Source organism: Lycorma delicatula, chromosome 3, assembly GCF_047948215.1.
Source record: "Lycorma delicatula isolate Av1 chromosome 3, ASM4794821v1, whole genome shotgun sequence".
Lineage (NCBI taxonomy): Eukaryota > Metazoa > Arthropoda > Insecta > Hemiptera > Fulgoridae > Lycorma > Lycorma delicatula.
Window position 1 is genome coordinate 82,630,895 of NC_134457.1, and position 21,108 is coordinate 82,652,002.

Sequence of the window (21,108 nt, forward strand, 5' to 3'; positions counted from 1 at the left end):
TTTCCAATCATTAGTACTAACTACTTACTTTTTTTTATTTTACCTCTGTTTATTTTATCTTCTTCTTGTTATTTTATCAGTATAGCCTACTTTCAATACTTTTATGTTAAAGTTAAGAACTAGAAACAAGAAGCTTAAATGAATTTTAAGGAAGCAGAATAAATGGAAAAGAACTGTATAGATTGTATATATGTTGATTAATTCTCACCCATACATAAAAATGCAGACATACTAGGAAAGTGAATTATAAACTGAGCAACACTATAAGAATAATTAGTGGTACTGCTTCATCCACCCTTGTGTAATCGTTAGCTAGTATGTCTGTACCTGACCTAAGATGTTGAATTTCTGGTGAGAAAGAAAGCTAGCAATGCAGTGTTGTCCATTAACCACATCCTTATGAGACACATTGATCTAACTCACTTTGATGTAAAAACTTGTGGGGAAACTATCCAAAGACCTGAGTACAAAGATTTCAATATGAATCAACAATGGCAAGTGATGACAATAATGATTACCAGTAGTCCTATGCCATGGTCTCTAGCCATATATGTTTAGTAACTAGACTTTTATCTGTCTAGAAAACTGTGGTGCAGGCATAACTAAATAAGGGCTGGAAATGAATGTGTACCTTCTTATTTTATAATGGGCTATGTCAGCTATTCCAGGTTGTAGATGTGGAGAATCAACCAAGATAGAGGTTAACATCATATCAAATACTCTTGAGTAGAATAAGTGTGACTTATTTGTGCAAAATATTACATATTAACACTATGATAAACTAATTTTAAAAAATTGCACAGTTTATAGGATATCATTTCTACAGTTATGTAATATTTTCTTTTTGTTGTTTTAACGTCAGTTATGAAATATTTTTCATCATAAATCATTGGTTTATGATGATAATATAAAATTCATTTGTTACTATCTATTTAGTTTTCAAATTAAATTCACTACAAAAGCACAATAGTGCACAATTTTTCTTTAAATATGGGAGCCAATCTCTGTGGTGAAGTAGTAATGTGTCTGTCTTTCATCTAGAGGTTCTGGGTTTGAGTCCCGGGTCAAGCATGGGATTTTTCTATGAAGTATAATTTTTTCACTTGGATATTAATGAAATATTCATTTAATTATCATCAATCTGGGTGTGCCAGGTAGAAAAAAACAGAATATACAGGATGTAGTGGGCATTAAGCTTTCTCTCCTTCAAGCCAATTGTAGAGATTCAACACATCTATTTATTGTTGTGAGGGAACAGATTTTAGACATTTAATTCTGTCAACAAAAAAAGACAGATTAATTTTTTTTACTGCAAACATAAAATAAATTTTAGTGTATTAAAAATAAAATTGTAAAAGAAGAGAAAAAGCCAGGACAAACAAATTTACAAACCTAACTGTTAATTTAAGATAATATAAGCAGAAAATATTACGATTAATTCAATTTACCATTATCTCCCTAATTCATAAATATATCAATTAATATAATTTATACAAATGATCTAATGTTTATTAAAACATTTTTTAAAAATATTTTAGAAATTTAATAAAGACATTTCAAGATTATGTCTAATTTAAATTTGCCTAAACTTTCTTTTTAAAACTCAAAAATGTAATATTCTCATATGATATTATTGGAGTGTAATGAAATCTGAAGGTATATCAATGAAGGCTAGTCTTTAAATTGGTGAGAACTGTTGTAGCAATGAGTTTTTTTACATCAGTTTCTTTGTTTCATCAAGGCAAATAAAATGATCTACTATTTGAATGTAGTTCACACTAAAACATATATGATTTACCCCATAATTCTAAGGGTTGTTGGTAGTGTCTCCCCTCACTTTCAGTAGTACACCCACTACTAGTAGTATCCTAACTAGTAGATTATAATTATTTTCTTATGTAAATATTTGAAAATCAGCATGAAAAATTTTTGTTTGTAATAGTCCTTATTGGTACTACATATGAGCAAAGGGATTTTTTTGAGTACACACACATTAAATAATTATATAAACATATTTTCAATGATTGTGTTGTAGATGATCTAATTTTAAAAATCTTATATTTTTGTAATGTTCTTTGTTATGAATGATCTAATTTAACATAGTATAACTTTATTTTTTATCCTAAAAATGTTCTAAAAACTGCATATGTTTTTACAACAAATTAACAAAATTAATTAATTGCATTCTTTTTAATAAGAAATGAGTTATAATAAAAACTAACATATCAATCAGTCATTAGCAATTATTGAACTACATTGATCAAGAATAGAAATTAATATAATTGCAAATGCAATAGTGACAAATGCGTCCCAATAGTTTACACTATCCTGCGATTTATGTGACTTTACCACTCATACACCGTTCAATGTTGAAATGTTTATATTGCATAAGGATTAAAACTTCTTTAAATATATACAGCAAAAATAACACTTTTCTCTAACATTGATTAAAGAATAACTAACAACTTTGGCATTTTAAAATCACTTTTATTGGAATTTCCATTTGGAATTCATCTTTAAACTGCTTAACTGATAAAGGTCTGATTTAATGAAAAATACTTATAGCAGTAATAACAAGTAGCAGATGATATGAAATCAATTACAGGTTGGTTTTTTTACCAACCTGTACCAGGTTGGAAACAGATAGTAAGAGGTAAGTATCACCTGGGTCATCTACATCTGTTGCCTTGAAAAAAGAAAGAAAGAAATTTTTAACTAAAAAAAGGAAAAATAAAATATAAAACATCATATCTACATTTAGAGTCATCTAGAATTCTAGAGTTCTACATGCTACAAACTCATCAAGAATGGAAGAACATAATGAAATCATTTATAGATCAGCTAGATAAAACTAATTTACATTTCTATAAAATAATGAAACATTTACTGCTCAATTTCTGAATGCATTACATTAAAATGTATCATAGAAATTCGTAAAACATTACAAAAACATTCATATAGTTTTAGTAAAGTATAACTGTTGGACTTTTTAAATTGTACTTATCAAAGTACAGACTCATAGATGTAGCAATTTATGAGGAAATGAACTTAATTACAATGACAGTAGGCCTACTAAATGTTAAACTGGATAAACTGAATGATAAACTTCATCCATAGACACAAAGCCTTACGTAAACATTAGAATTAATCTTTGTAAATCATCTCATAGAAACAAGATATACAGACAAATTACATTAATCACACTATGAAATATTAACACATGAAAGTCATGAATCAATACAATATGAAACAGTTCAATATAAATTTATAAATGTATTAAATTTGACAACCAGATCACTACATAGATTGAACATTATTAAATTGTTATAATTATTATTACTGTTATGACACAAGAAATGGAACATATTGGTTTGTAGAAGTCCATAACAAAACATAATCTGGATGTAAATTATCTTTTGTACGGCCAAAGTTAATGAAAAATGTACTATGTAATTCTGGTATCAATGATAATAGAGAATTTTTCAATAAAAAAGTTAAAACAGTTTTTAATTAAAAAATATTTTTTCCTCCGATGAAGAATTCTTTTCCTTTTCAAATACAAATAAGTAAGTTATATTTTAAGTTTAAGATTAGATAAGTTTAACTTTTGATTTTCCCTGTTCTCAGTACCGAGATAGTTTTCTATTAAAAAAAGGTAGGTAATGTATCTATCTTTCATCCAGAAGGTTCTGGATTAAGGTCCTATTCATGCCTGATATTTGTTATATAGTACAGATTTCATCTTTTGTATGTGACTGTAGTTAGGGATTTATGATACAGCCGATTTATGATGTTTAAAAAACAAAAAGAAGACAACTAGACACAATACTTTCCAGGCCAAATGATGTAACCTTCAAAGAATTGAAAAAATGTATATTCTTTGTTATATTTACTAACATAGCATCCTGGGCAAGTGTCATAAGTCACAATAATTTTCAAATTGAATTATAAGGGAAAAGTAATATGTCTGACTTTTGGCTTTACTTGTAGAGTTAAATGATGTAAATTCATTTAAAAATATTTCTATGACTGGTTTTTTTTTTTTAAATCTTCTTTCACTCTTTAATACTTATAGATCTAACATTATTTACAACACTTATGACACTAGACAACAATCTGTGAAGGAGTACATGACCTAACTAGCAAAGGAGGTTGTGGCAAAGAATCAATTGAGACACCCATATTTATTGAAGAATAATATAAATAACATCAGCAATTCCAGTTTAAATAAATTGAATTACTTGTAAAAAATGCAGGAAAAATCATAAATACTAGTACAAAAACTCATTGTTTGACTGTAAGTCTTTATTCAAATTGAGTATATTTTGTCTTTCCTGCGAAACAGTTTTGAGGATTTCCTCAAATGGCTTGGAAATAATCGATGGATACAAGACTGAGGTTGTATATGTACTTGTTGATTTTACAGAACACCTTCTAAGAAATTTTTTATTCATTAAAGATTATATAGACTACAGTTCAGTGATATTTATTTATAAAATTTGCTTTATGTGTAGGTTTGGCACTGATATTTGGGTTAAAATTTGAAATCTTAGCAGACATTCAGAATTATATTGATTTTATCAATAAACAGAAAAATTCAAATTCACTTTTTTATAAATATTTGTATTTCATTATTAATAATAATATTAAAAATGTTAGTAAATATTAAAAAAATGTCAATTCTAAAAGAAGTATTAATAGATATTTAGTTTCTTTTACAAGTATAAAAGTGAAGAAAAAGTTTTCTAAGGAATTATTGATTATGATTTTACTTATTTATTATGTTTCGTTTTACTTATTATAAAAAAACTGTTAAAATGATTAAATTATTTTGATTTTTTTTATTATTTATCATATTATTTAATTTACTACATATCCCTTATTTGCAATTACTGTGTTATTATGCAATAACTATTATAGCTAAATAAAAATAATTAAACAACTTTAAAAAATGAATAAAACCAAAAAAGGCAAAGATTTGAAGACATAAACATGTAGTAATAAGAAATAGATATATTATAAAACCAGCTAATGACTTGTAAATAAAATTAAGAGTTTATAAAAAAACCAGCTTTAAAGAAATCTGTATAAAAAGAACTGCAGGTATATTCTAAAAGAGGATCTGGAACCAAACCAAGAATAGACAAAATATTACACACACAACCCTTTAAAAAAATGTAAATTAAAGTGTAACAGAGTAGTAGCAGTTCAGCCTTTCATCTGGAGGTCCTAGTTTTGAATCCCAGTCAGACATGGCATTTTTCATATACTATAAATTTCCATTCTCTTAGAGCAAAATAACCAAAATAATCAAAGCCGGTCATCTCAAAAAAAAAAAAAAAAAAAAAAAATCAAACAGAAAATATTTAGAAAAGAGGTCTTAATACTTACATTTAATAAATGTTTATAAAAAGGGAACAAGTATCAATAAAAAATAAAGTCACAAAGCAAATTATAGGAAACAACAAAAAGATTTTCTAGTTGTAAAAAGGACAGTTCTAAGAGAATGAATATAATAAAAGAAAAAAAAGAAAACCTAAAATGAAAGATATTTATATATATCTTTGTATATATATTTCTTTTGTGCGTGTGTATGTCACTGAAATCCTCCTAAGCGGCTGGACCGATTTTGATGAAATTTTTTGTGTGTGTTCAAGGGGATACGATAATGATTTAGATTCACAATTTGGTCCACTGGAAAATGTTTTTTTAATTAATTTTTTATTTATAAGTAGTTGTTGATTTTGGAATGTTTTACATTGGATCCAGCAGACTGCGCTACCATCGCAGTATCGTATATTCAATAATATTCTATTTTAATTTTAGTTTGTCCCGACAGTTGGTGCTGCGATCAAATTGAGAAAAATATTTCGTAATTTTGTGTTATTATTGTGTTACAAAAAATCGCGAGAAAACAGTTTTTTAATAAATAAGAGGCTAATAAATCAGATGGAAATGTAAACAAAGGAAAACCAATCAGTTCAATGCAAGATGGCCGCTGTCAAACACAACGACCAATCACAAAGAGCCCGTATGACCGTTGCCAATGTAAACAAAATCACAAGTAACAAATTTATTTGAATTATATTTAACAGCTAAATCATCTGTATTTTATTAAAAAAAAAAACAAAAAACACCAAAACAAAAAGAAAAGCCACCAAGAAGAGGATGACTTACAGTAAATAAATTAAAACACCCTTTACATATATATGACCAAACAAGCGTTTTTTGGTCATTTAGCGTTCTTTGCTATGTAAAAGCAAAGAACAAAATTCACAAATAGTAACACTGAAACCACACAACTAAGTATTCGTTTTTTTTGTTTTTTCTAACCTCCGAAACCACCGTTATGCATTGCTTCAGATGATGATATGAATGATTTATAGCGTATGAAAATGCCATGCCTGACCGGGATTCGAACTCGGAACCACCGGATTAAAGTCCGAGACGTTACCACTCGCGCCACGGAGGACGGCAAACATATTCGTTAGGAGCCGAATAAAAACACGACTTACCAATATGGCGTTGTGTGTCAAACCAATTTTATACGGACTATAATTACTTTTAATACGTGAAACCCTTTGCAATGATTGAACATTAACTTAAACCTCTTCAAAAATTATTCCTTTTGAACTAAGCCACATTTTGATATCATTGTTTTTCTATAACCCGGCTGGAATTCTTTTCGTTTAATGATAAGAAGCGTTGTCGAAGACAATAACCGAATTATCTTCCAAAAGACATAATACATCGTTAAACTATTTCTAAATAATTCAAATTCGTGTAATTTTTTTACGAATCGCGTTTTTATCAAAATCTCACCTTTTTCTCAATTGACCTGCGGGGTTTTGTTTTCTTTGGAGACCGTAATTCATTAGTAGATTCATACTCGAGAATCACGTTGTACACTGAAGCAGCACAACTTCTACTTACGTTAGCAGTTTATTAACATCGGAAATCAACGCCGTTTGATTATTCTGTAATTTGTAAGCATTACTCTGCTTTTGTAAGCATTTAAAATGATGTCTTTTTTCGCACGACTTAAGGGCTTTTTTCGCAGCCCACAAATCTTTATATATAAAAATGTTAAGTTCGTTTGTGTACGCTTCAAAAACTCAAAATGTTCTGCATCGATTGAGCTCAAATTTTAGCACGATATATAGCCCGCATCAAAGATTGTTTTCATCTATTTTTCGCATCAGTCACATACCCACGATCGCGAGAAGACAGTTTTTTAACGGTCAGCTGTGTACCAGTGACCGCGCCATCTGCCGGAAGCGAGGGGAACACTCGCCATACTAGCTAACGACAACCGCAGTCACATGTGAAACAATACCTGTTCCCAATTACATTCTTTATTAACAAAAAAAAAAAAAAAAAAAACAACGTATCCACTTGCATCTGATTCAGATTATTATACAATCTGAATTAAAAATTCACTTTAATTGAGGTACTTTTGTGTGATCGTGTCGTGATTGAGCTGTGCCTTTTACCAAATCGTAAGTAGAGGTTATGTTTTATATGAGAGATGATCAGAAAAAATATTATTTTTTTATAATTATTATTTAACTATTTCATTTAACTAATATTTTAATTATTTATTTAAATTCATGTATTTAGTTAATATTGTTAATTTTTAGCCACTTTTCTATACTGTCTGTCCGGTGTCTCATTGTTGTCGAGCTGCAGCTATGAGAACCATGAGAGATAGGTGAAAAAAGTTTAAATAAATTTTTTTGGCCTTTTCAAAATGAAAATTTTTCGTTATTAAATTTTTTGTCCTTTCTGTAATGGTTTTCAACCTAAAGCTGTGAGAGCCATAAGAGGTTATAATCTTATCCCTTCCTTCTATTCCAGTGAAAGCCGAAACAATGCCTCGCAGAAAATCGAATGTGGGCCGTCGCACTCGCCACACAGAAGGATCAAGAAGACAGATTTCGAATATGACTGAGGAAGAGCGGGCATACGTACGAGAGAGGAACAGACTAAGCACCATCCAGATACGTAACGTGGAACCGGCAGAAAGACGAGCAGCCAGGCTTGAGGATGCACGATTGCGAGCAGGTCAGTCGCGTTCTGCAGCAACAGATTTGGTTCGTTCTCAACGGAATGAACGCGACAGAGTGAGGATAGCTGAAACACGAACCCAAAGAACAGCTGATCTGAATCTGCAATACAATCGTCTTGCGTTCCGGTACAATCCAGCTGTTGATTATAGTTCAAGTCGGCATGTTGTCATTGGCCAGATGAGTCATGTCTGTACCTACTGCCAGGCTCTAAAGTTTAATAATGAAACGAAAGGGATGTGTTGCGCTGGGGGAAAAATCAAATTGCCTCAACTTGATGCACCACCAGAGCCATTGAAAACTCTACTTGCTGGATCTACCGCTGAATCGAAGCATTTCCTATCGAACATCAGGAAATATAACTCTTGCTTCCAAATGACGTCATTTGGTGCGGAAATCGTGACGACTCAATTCATGCCAACTTTTAAAATCTAAGGGCAAATATATCACAAAGCTGGCACCCTGCTCCCGTTCCCAGATAGTGACAATAAATTCCTTCAAATGTACTTCATTGGTGATGATAGAGATGAAGTCGATGCACGTTGTGAAATACATACCTCGCTAAGAACATCCATTATTTCGCAGCTATAGAAGCTCCTTCACGAAAGGAACAATTTGGTGCGTTTGTTCAAAACGGCAATTGATATGATGCCATCAGATACCCACAAGATTGTCATTCACGCAGACAAAACGCCCGCTGGAGATATGATGGACATGTCCGGAGATACAATGCTCCAACTATAGACCGAGTAGCAATTGTCATAGTCGGAGATCAGTTCCAACCTAAAGATATTGTTCTCCATCGAAGAAACGATCAATTGATAAACGTTGCAGAAACTTCGCTGTGCCACAGCGAGGCGTGGCAGGGTACAACTATATATATATATATATATATATATACACACATACAGAAAGTGATTTTGTATTTTCAGTTTATATTCAAAAGCTTTTAGAAGACTTACTTCATATGAAGAAAACAGTTTTAATGAGTGTGAGTGAATTCACAAATATTTTAATGAACTCAAAAGAGCAAAAAAAATAGAGTGCAGGGATCTAAATATTCATCATATGTCCATGTAATGGACAACTTCAGGCCAAACAATATATAACTAAAGAAAAAAAAACAACTTAAATAAGTTACACTTAATGAAAATAATGTTATAAAGCAATTAAAATTCTCATTATTATGTATTAAATCTAATTTTTTTTTGAACAAACATACATCTTTAGTTTTGAATATCAGGAATGTATAACAAAAAGAAAATCATCAATCAAATTGACACCCATTTCCTTTACGATGCTTATCCTTTCCCATTCTGCTTATTCACTTCCCCGCTCTAATATTATGGTTCTACAATTTCTATTATTCCTTGATTTTAATCTACATTAGCTTAGTTTTTCTTTTAACTTTTATTTTTAAATATTATAAAAATATCAGTTTACTTTACCTTATTTTATTTTAATTCTTTAATACATATATTTTTTAATTAAATAGTTTTTATAAGCTAATTTATTTTCAATTTCCTATTGATTTTGTTAATCTGAATTTTAGTACTTTCATATTTTGTTAACATCTACTTTTGTTTTTTAAAATTTTTTATAGAAATTTCTTTTATTAAAAAACTTCATTTTTTCTTTCAGTGCTCTCGATTAACTTTGCTTTATGTATACACCCGCGCGCGCGCGCACACACACACACACACAAAATCACTCTCTCATAGTCATTAAAACTGCGTTCTTCATAAAAAGCCTAAAAAAAGCTTCTAAAACCTTTTGAATATAAATTGAAAATACAAAATCACTTTCTACAATTCTATCCTTTTCAAGGAGGTTTAAATGTAGTTATTGTAACAGTCATGAATGACATGTTGACATCATGAATAATAATGACTAAAGCCAGAAAGTTTTTTCAATTCAGTTATTTTAAGCTCTATTTGTATTTCAATGATAAAATAATACCTTTTTATTGAAAAACATTAACCAAAATTATGAATTCTTTTTACAATGTACAAATGTTACAAAATATCAATCAAAAATGTTCAATTAGCCAGCTTCAGTTATTTCATAAAAAAAAAAAAAAAAAAAAATATCTTAATAAATTTCGATGTTATTGATTTCTAAAAAATATTTTTTTTTTATTAAATATAAAATTACTTAATTGATTTTATTAAATCTTTTAATCTTTGAAGCCAAAATGAACAACAAAATAAAGCAATAACCGACATTTTTAATTTTAGTATATATTAGCATCATAATTTCGAAAAACATGTTTTTCACTTTTGGTAATTTGAGAACTCTTACATCAGGTGGCTTTTTTAATGACTAAAATATTCATTAAAATAGATTTTAAATCAATTAAAATTGAAATTAAAAAAAAATCTCGATTTTTTTTTCGTGGAGAGGTATTAAATTACTTTAGTGACTTTATCGTTTAAAAAAATACGTTTTGAGCATTACAAATTTTTTTTTTTAATTTTGGAGCTCCAAAAAAAATTTTCCAGCATTTTAGGTTTGCCGGGGGTCTATAATAAAAAAAAAAAAAAACACTATACATTTCTTGATAGCTCTATGTACCGTATGAAGTAGATCCTGTCAAAAGATGTTTGCAAAATATTTAAACCGAAATGAGATAGAGCAAAAGAACAAAATACATATATTTCAGTTTTAAGAGAGCGGGGTTGATTTTGAAAAAAAAATTTGGATTATATACGGATTGTAAGTAACAAATCTGCTTTAATAAAGTTTTCTCTAAAATTTCTCTGAAAAAAATTGACATTGGTTTTTTGCGATATCCTTCCTTAACGAATTTTCAAAATCCCCCACCCCGTTAAAGAATTTTGGGAAAAAATTAATATGATCAATGTTCCATGTAGAGAAATAATTGAGTCAAATTTGAAGAAAATCGGTTGCGTCAATTCTCAGATTTAAGGCCGAAAGCAGTGCGACACAATACATACATACGTACGCACATCAATAAATACATATGTTTATTTTTTTGGTCTAGATGAACTAGTTGGACCCTAAAACAAAACGTAAGATTTGCAAAAACCGCGATATGATCACTAGAAGCATGGAGAATATAAATAATTAAAATAAATAGCAAGAACAAAGAGGAGCGAAGAAGGGATAAATGTCCAAGGATCTCACTGAGAGTTCTAAACGGAAGAGAAATTATTAAAAGTAGCTTGAGTAATTCAGATTGTACAGCAATCGATTGATGTATCAAAATTCCAAGTTTGATTTCCGGCTTTAGACTGATTTTCTTTCATCGGTCATTATTACCCAGTTCATCTCATTATTATTCAGAAGCGAAAAATTAATGTAAAATCATCCATTAATAAAATATATATGTATATATATTTCTGTTATAAGTTGCTGTCTTAATTTATAGACGTATTCCTCATCAAAATAATGAAAAAGCTTTGTTTTCGAGTTACGGTTTCTGCTCTAAAAATCGGACACAAATAATAATGCTCGAATACAAATTATTGGTTTTATATGCAATCTTTCTTGAAAAAAGAGAACGAAATGGATCCCACCACTGTATCTACAGTAGTTTCCGAGAAAATTGTTGTAAATTTAAAAAAAATTGAAGTAAAAAGCAACCTTAGAATTGGAGTAAATATACTATTTTTAAATTGGCAATAACGAAATAAAGCTTCAACATAAAATTTGTAGAAAATTCAATGCTGAGAAGATTGATGCAATTAAAACCAATTAAATTTTTAATATTAATTTTTATTGAAAACCAAACAACAAAATTTCTGAAGATCTACCAACACAAATCATGGGTTAAAAAATAGGCCTACTCTTAAAATAATTTTATAACAAACCTAAATTATCTTTGAGCAACAATGATTCCACTCTATCCTCATGGGTCATCATACGAAGTCAAAAGAATTCAAAACGGGGAATCTAACCGCTATTTTCTGACTTGCTGATAATGAATACAATACTTCATAGTAAAGATCTACATTTGAATTAATTTACAGCAAAATAGTAAAAAAAGCGGCCTCGAATTTAAAAAAATAAAATTATTAATTTAAATAGTAATTTGGGTTTGTTATAGAATTATTTTGAGAGAAGTAGGCCTGTCTTTTAACCCATGATTTGTGTTGCTAGACTTCAGAAATTTTGTTGTTTGGTTTTTAATAAAAATAAATATTTTAAAATTTCATTCGATTTTCATTTCCTAAGTTTTCTCAGAATTTATTCACTACAAATTTACGTCAAACCTAAAAAGCTCCTCCTTTTTACTTCACTTTATTTTTTATTTAATTTATAACAATTTTCTCGGAAACTACTTGCAATACAGCTCTGGATCCATTTCTTTTAATTTTTAATGATTGTATTTAAAATTAATAATTTTGCTTAATTATCGTTGAGTTTTATAACATTATTTGACCTTTAGAATAGGAATATGTGTGAAATCTTTTTATTAGCTGTAACTCGAAAAAATAAAATCGTTTTCAAACCCATGTTTATATGGGATATAAACTATATTCTAGAGCTATGATGCCAGGAAAGTAAGTATGATGCCAGGAAAGAAGGAAAGTATGATAATCGGTCAAAAAATGGGGGATAAGTTTCTTTTAACTTCTCACCGTTTCATAACCCAGGGACCCAAAAAAAGAAAAAAAAGTGGGGGTAATGTTCGTAAAAATGTATATACGTGTGTTGGGATTTTGAAGATTAATAAATTTTGACTGGATAAACCAAGTTTGATGAGATTTGACAAAGAGACTCGTGTATATGGGCAGTTTGTTGGTTTAATTTTCGAGTCAATATCTCAATGGGTGGGATGGATAGATTTTTAGGGTCAATTTGCTCAAAATTTTGCAAACATAACCCTAATTTATATTAAGCTTAGTATATAAATCATGCTTATCTTACCACTTAAAATAAAATTTACTCCAAATTCCCCCTTCTCCAAAAAATCGAAAAAGCTACCTTTTTATTTATTGCATACTTTTTTACTGAATTTTTTTTTATATCTTCTTAAGCATAGTAGTATTAGTAGTAACCCCCTCTCTAAAAAAAGAGATATTTTGGGAGCAATATTGTGGGTGGGGAAGTGATCAAAGTTTAAAAATATAGAATTTTTGAATTCTTTAAAATTATTTTTTGGTTTACTTAAACATATAGGGATAATTTATATAAAATTTCAATATAAATTAATTTAATTAATAGATTTCTAATAATAATATTACAATAAAATTTCATTATAATTTACCCCACCTACAAAAAAGAAATCTTAGGTAACTTTTATAGGTTGTGTATTTTTCAGGAAATTCAAAAAATTTTTTTTCCATTTTACATAATAAACTTAGAAACATAAAAAGGGTTTGCTGGAAGGTGATTTTTAAGGTAGGGGAGTAGAAAAAAATATAAATATATTGAATAAAAAATTTTTTTGGGTTTATTTAAACATAAAATGAAAATTTTACAATAGAACTTCATCATAAATTATCCCCATCCCGAAAAATAAATCTTAGGTAACTTTTTTCATGTATCATTATTTTTCCACAAAACAAGAATTTTTTTACCGATGTTAGGAAAGTATTACAACTTTGTCCTCAGCTTTTTTTTATTTTCACTATTACAACGACAGGATCAGTAAGCCAGTACAGTACGTTTATTAAAAGTACAACAGAAACTTCCTGAAACTACTGGTATATATTTGTTATGCGCGCGTGTGTTTGAAACAAATTATTTTTTATAATTTTCAAGGACAATCTTATTAAATTTTTTTTTTAAATCAAATTCAAATTTTATTTCAACATATTGCCAAAAAAAATCAGGTAACAGTTATTACAAATCATCATACTATTTCATATTAAAATTATAAACATTTGTACAAAAAATGTACCTTATTAAACAAAAAAGAAAACTACTAATAATAATTATTTTTAAAAATTACTCACCTCATGAAAAAAAAATCTAATTACTTTAATGAAATTTAATATTTATTTATTATTTAATGTTAATATAATAATCTTTATAATATAAAAACGTAAATAAAGAATTACGAAGAAAAATACAAAAGAAATTGGACACGGATTGCTTCCCTGCTACAGATCGAATGAAAAATAATCGCTTATTCTTGTAGTAGGAACCGCGGGAAATTCTTTTCGAAGAATCTTTGTAATGAAGAAAAAACTTGACATTCGCTTGAAAAGATATATATTAGAAGCTTGCCCTTGCCAATTTTATGCATTATAGCATAAAATATGATTACTATATTCTAGAGAAAAACAGTTTTTTACCATATATATTTTTTCGGTGACATTGAAATAATCAAACGTTATTGGTTAGTTTCAATGCCATGACGGTCGAAGAAAAACTTATATATAAAGCCAAATAAATTCAAAATTTTTCATCAAAACACAAAATGTGGACCTTAGGATGTGTTAGTCTATTTCTTAGTTCAGCATACGCGTGCGGTTGTGTAAGTAAATTAAATTTATTCTTAAATTAATATAAAATTTGATTGTTTATGTAATTATATTTTAGAAATATTATTTTTTATTATGAAAATGATTCATCGATTAATAAAAATTAATTTTACATTATTATTATGATACTTTGTATATATAATAATTATTATTTGCGTGGTGATAATAGCTGACATACCTCGAAGCAAGAGTACGTGATATTTTCTTGTTAAATGACTGAATATCATAGAATGATCAAATTGATTCCTTTTAAAATAAAATCAAACTGCACTGTTTTCCCTTAAAGAGAATTAATAAAACGCTAAATTTGTTAGCATTATTAAATATTTTTTATACATATCTGTCTGAAATATAATGTCATTTTTTGGAGCACCTCAAAAAATCAGAATAAGTTTTCAAGATATAAAAATGGGTTGTCAGATCGTTGTTTATTGTTCATAAATGAAAATTATATTTACCAATATATAATAAATTAAAACTTTTAGTTTATTCATATGTTTATATAAAATTAAATGTACATTATTTGCTAAAAAGACTAAGCACTTACGTTTTGGTAAAAGAACAACAACGTTCATCTTAATCAAGCCGGCAAATCGTTTTCGTATCTTAGTACAATATTTCAGTTTACGAGAAAGAGTCTTATTGGTACTTTCGTAACCATTTTTAATAGATTTCCGAACCATTTTCAACATTTTCTCACAAATTTATTTAAAATAAAATTAAAAGATTTTCTTTTATAGAAACAGTATTACTTTCACGATGAATTTTTAAATAATACTGATAAAAAAGATTCAATTTTCTGCATTTCCCATTTAACGTGTACATAAATAAGTGCTTAAACAATTTTCACTAACCCCTGTATTGTAATTTTTTTTGTATAATATTTGTAATTATATTTATTTGTAATCTTTATCGTCGTTGCAAGTCAGCTGTTTAACAGTTAATTTTCGAAATCGAAAGTTCTGAGGTTCAAATCCTAGTTAACTAACTAAAAAGTTAGTTGCTTTAATATGGATTTGAATACTAAACACCGGATACCGTTGTAGTTTGGTGTTGGGGTTCAATTAACTACACGTCTCAGGAATGGTCGGTGTGAGTCTGTATAAGACTATACCTCATTTACATGTCATGACATATCATCCTCATCTCACTTGGTCAAAGGGGGGGGGGGGTTGCTAATTGTTCACTAGTTGAATAGATTGCAACGTACACATTACAAAATAAAAATTGAATTACATTATGCTACGAGACTATAATGATGCCATTATGGACGAATGCGAAGTAAGTTACGATACGAGCCGTGGTGAATGTCGTAAACTTCACAAGAGCGCTTTAATGGGCATTATAGAGAGTTTCTTACCGTATTTTTTCTACGGATGAGACAATTTTGGGATTATTGAAATACATTGTTTACGGAACATTTTTTAATATTTTTCAAAAAAAAAATACATTAAACAATTCATTTCTGTGGCAATAGGTTATTAGTCATAAGTTTTGTCTTTTCTTTAATGTCGATCAGTGTTGCTGAGAAAGACATTTCTTCCTCAGAATCCAACGTAATTAAAAGGATAAATAGAGAAGTATATAAACTTTTTTTTCATTTTTCTTCTCCCCCGGGCCGGATCCTGCAGTTAAGTATTACACAGCTCAGGGGAGTGTCCTTTACTTTAACGAGCCTCCACGTCTCGGCCCGCCGATCAGATCTCACTTTGCGCCCGCCTCAAACCCCCAGAGTAGGATCCACCAGGCCCGGCTATGCCATCCCTGGATCCTCACTCCGGAAACCGGGACACGGTCTTTATGCCAATGCCTCTAACGCGGACATCCCGAGTGGGGCATCCCCGCCGAGACCCGGTCTTTTTCGCTCGGGAGTGCGACAGTCCCCGTGCCTCCGCCCACTCGTACAAGCACGTACGAACGGCAGCTCCGTAGAGGGTTATCATATAAACTTAGAGGGCTAAGTATATAAACTTAGTTACCTATTGGTATAATTTCAAATTAACCTCTGCATGCTAACTACTAAATCGGATTAAAATGAAAGTAAAAAAAACAGCTGACACATTAAACAATACTCGCTTCTGATTCGTCAGTGGTTGAAAAGGTAGGCTTTCGATCAGGTTGAATACTTGTATCATAATGACCCTTATAATGTTACAGGTTCCAGCCGCATAATTCAAACGTAATAATAGAGACGTATAAAAAAATCCATTTGTTCATTAAATTAATTTGGCTTTAGCCATTTATATTTTTTAATTAACTTTTATTCTGTGATGATGTGATCAAGATTTTTACCATAGTTTTCCTTAGTCCACCTAGGCAAACGCAGGGACAGTTAATCTTTTTATCCATAAAATATATCTGGCGTGATCTACAGAATGCAATTTATTGATATACTGTTCAGAAAATCTATTTACTCGTATTTATAATAATTTTATTATTTAAAAATATTCCTACAAAATTTCTTGTCTTCCGAAATAATAAAATTATCAATTGAAGACTTAAGGATTGTATTGGCAACGATCGGTGGACATTTTTTTTGTCGACTGAGGTTTTAGTCTATTTTTATGAAAACTGAGTTTGAATTATGGTAAAGCTTGGCATCTTTCAAAACGACAAAATTCATCTATTAATATGAAACTGTATCCAGCCGTCAGCCTATTTTCTAAAGAGAATAAATAAATATTTTATCGCTGTCAGATCTATACATAATTATATGTTGTATAGATCATGTCAGGAATTGGTAGTTATGCTATTCCATAAAAAAAGAACTATCCCGACATTTGCTCGGACGAATAAAGGGAAAATCGTGATAAACTTTAATTAGAAAAACGTCACAAAACATACTTTATGACTCATAAAAAATTTACAAGCGGTTAAAGACAATTTTAATTTTGTACATAAAAATAATAAATATATGAAAAAATAGAAAAGAAAACATTTAAATATAAATAAACACAAAAAAATACATATTTAGAAGGTATTAATAAAAATTAGTTCAGCATAAATTATTTGTATATGTTAAACAAAGTGCAGAAAATTTAGGTTTCATTTTTTAATTAGCATTTTTTTAAAAAAGATACATCGCTAAAATGATTAAAAGATACGGATTTGCTTTAATTTTAAATAAATTAGCCAGAAGATCTTTAAAATGAGTCGATAATTTATTAAAAACGGCAAAGGAACTATAAGGCATTTCAAAATTACTTTTAAAAATTTTATTATTTATGCAGGATTAAAAAGAAAAGAGTGAGGCGCGCTCTTATAAACAGCGACTTTATAATTAGAGCGCACCCCACGCTTCTTTTTAGCATGCGTAAAAAGAAAATTTTTTTAAAAGTAATTTTCTTGAAAACAAAATATTTTTTACTCTTTAGTACGAATTGTTTTTTGTTATTTATGCTTTTAAGAAAAGCATATTTTTGAAAATTTAAAATTTAAAAAAAAAATATTTATTTTCTACATTTTAGTTCTAATTAAATGAACTTTTTATCAAATTTTGCACTATATATACAGAGTGTCCCGGGGGGATTCTGCTAAACTTCATAGACGTATTTCTCTCATTAAAATAATGAAAAAAGTTTATATAAACATGGGTCCGAAAACGCTTCGTTAATGAGTAACAGCTAGTGAAAGATTTCTTCGCTCCAATTTCTGTATGAGTGGAAAAATATGAGCCCTACTGAAATTTTGGGAAGGTATATTAAGTGACAAATTTAGTGTTTTTTTTTTTTAATGGTTTTTGATCTGAAAAATTAATAAAAATAGGTCCCAGAAACTGTATCATCATTATTTTCTCCGAAATAGGTTGTAATAAACAAAGTTGAAAAACGCAGTTTTTTTTTAGCTTTGGCGTAAAATAACTTTGTTATATTGTTAATAAACAAATAAAACTTATTTAAATTCTGTAATTTAGTTTTAAGAATTTAATTCTGAGAAAATAAATATAAATTATCTACCATCATATATACACTGCCTCTCCCTGATACACTGCATATATATTTATACAACGTTTTGTTAAAATTTTATTTTAATCAATTTCTTCATCTGAAACTTTTACAAAGAGTCCTGAATAAATAAGTCATGGAAAAATGTTTTATTAAGTAGGGAAAAAGAGATCTGGTTGTATTTTGAAAATAATTTTACCGTTTAAAAATTATTTTCTTAATTCATTCTAAGGTGTGTAATAATTTAGATAGGTGTAAATTTCTAAATAGAAATTTCTAGGTGTAAATTTCTTCGTTTATAAAAATTTTATTTAAGCTGCTTGCATAAGTAATATACAGCAGCAGTTTATAATATGTCCAGATCTAATCCTAATGGAATTAAACTAAATCCTTACTTTGAACAGTTATAATTATATTAACCATTAGCAAATTATAACCGTTGAAAAGTTCAACAAATTCAACCCTATTCCTCTCTTACTAAAAGATTATTCTATAAACAATTCATATTTAAAAAACCAGAAATATGTTGGGGTGAATTTTTCAGAAAAATAAATTTAACCATAATTTTACACTTTTTTTCAATATACAAACTAAAATCTCTGTAATTGTGACAATATTTTATGTAAAAATTAAACACTACTCAAGTTAATAAAACAAAACAGAAAGATAACCAACATAATAAAATTACAAAATCACCAATTTAATTAATTTTTTGTTTGTTGTTCAAGTAATCACAAGAAATATTTAATGTATTTGAAGGGTTCCTTCATTCTTTAAAAAACTAATTTCTTCCGAGTAACTTAGGTCATTTAATAATGTTCACTTTATGTTCTTTCTAATTGCACCCCCTTTGGTACCTCTCTGTGATAATATGTATTAGTATAAATATATACTAATGCATAATGCAATATAAACTGCATAACTATTGCAGTATACTAATATGAACTAATGTGTATATATATATATATATATATATATAGGTAAATATATTAGTAATAAAAAACATAAATATTAAAGTCCATTAGTATGAAAAATCATTGTAGATCAAAATTTTAAAATTTAATTCCTTCAGATAAAAGAAGGGAATCATCATTTGGTAAGAACACCCGATATTCTCCTTCCAGCAGGGTGATAATGGAAAACGTTGAAATAATGAGATATTCAAAATTTACATTTTAGTAAATTGTTCTTCTAGAGGCCAATAAAATCTTGATATGGTCATAGAGTTCATCATCAAAATTGGTCCATTTAATTATCAGACATAAATAAATTACAAATACTGGTCGAACTGAAAACCTCCTCTAAATTTTTTGTCTTTTAAAAAACTGAGTACAAGAACTGTAGCCAAAGAGGTTCAGAATTGCTTACTATTCTATGCCCTCTCAGTCTTTCAGTTAACAGAAACTAGAATAGTATGGTATTTTGTTTGTTCTTTTTAAAATGATTTGTAATTTCTAGAACAATTAAAAGAAAAACTAATGGTGTCAAAACTTAACGGTCCACACCCTTCAGTTACAGAAAATCTGATTGGTCTTATAATTAATATAAAATTAAAATTAGAAAAAATTAACTATTAACAAAATTAAAATTCAGGAATTTATTTGTATAAAACTAATTTTCTGTCTACATACTGCTTTCAGTTATAAATATTAACATTTCAAAGAAATAACCCCAATATATTTATTTTTTACAATTTGTTTTTTATTTACTAACAGCAAGACTGAATTTAGAATAAAGTTGTTGGAGAGTTAATTGTACCCATTATTGAAAGATATAGTCGGCTGTTCAACTTGTAACAACCAAAAAAGCAAAGCATACATACTATTGCAGTTCATAAATCTAACAATCTTCATCAGTTATGGGTTTTATCAATAAATTATTTTTATTTAAATTTCTTTTAATTTCAGGATCAACTGTGGCAGCGAAAACCAGAAAATGCAAATGTTAATGTTTTTATAAATAAAACTATGCCAGGTCAATTTGAATTGTTGACTTGGCAATGGATTACTGAATCTAAAGATGGGATGTGGACTGTTACTCTAAAACGGTGGCCAAAAATTGGTAAATATTGGTTTTTTATGGTTAGAAACTACTCTACATTTTTTATTTTCACATTTTCATAAAAATTTCTTCTCTAAATGATGTAATGTAAATAAAATTTTATTTCTATTATATTAATCTATAATGTTGGACATTTACTACTGTAATTCCTTAGTGGTAATGGAAATACCTGAAGAAAGAACTACTATTTGTCACTGGAATATAGTTATCATGACAACTGTATTAACACACGATGTTGAACATTGGTACTTTTTGTTTACTATTTACAGTGCAAAGTGTTGGACATTTAGAAGTGGTGGGAGATCTGGAAATACTGTTGGGTTGTAATCAATCATTAAAGCTCAGTCGCGCTTAGTACTTGATGAAAGTGACATTGGTTCTGATCTGTCAGCGAGTGTCTCAAAAAGTGTAACAATGAACAATTAGTTTAACATTATTTTTCCTTTAATGTGTCTTGTTTGGTGAGATTTATTGTTATTAAATATCATTTATTTTATAAATCAATTTTTTTCGTCTTCAGTCATTTGACTGATTTGATTCCCCCTCAAGATTCCCTATCTAATACCAGTCATTTCATTTTGG

At 28.7% G+C, this 21,108-nt stretch overlaps 1 protein-coding gene across 1 annotated transcript in view; it reads left to right on the plus strand.

Moving 5' to 3' along the window:
• LOC142321742 (uncharacterized) overlaps positions 1-21,108 on the plus strand; it is a 55,385-nt gene that overhangs the window by 12,872 nt on the left and 21,405 nt on the right. Inside the window, exon 2 of the mRNA XM_075360079.1 lies at positions 20,373-20,526. Coding sequence (XP_075216194.1) covers positions 20,433-20,526 — 94 coding nt within the window. The 5' untranslated portion in view covers positions 20,373-20,432. The remainder of the gene's footprint in view (positions 1-20,372; positions 20,527-21,108) is intronic.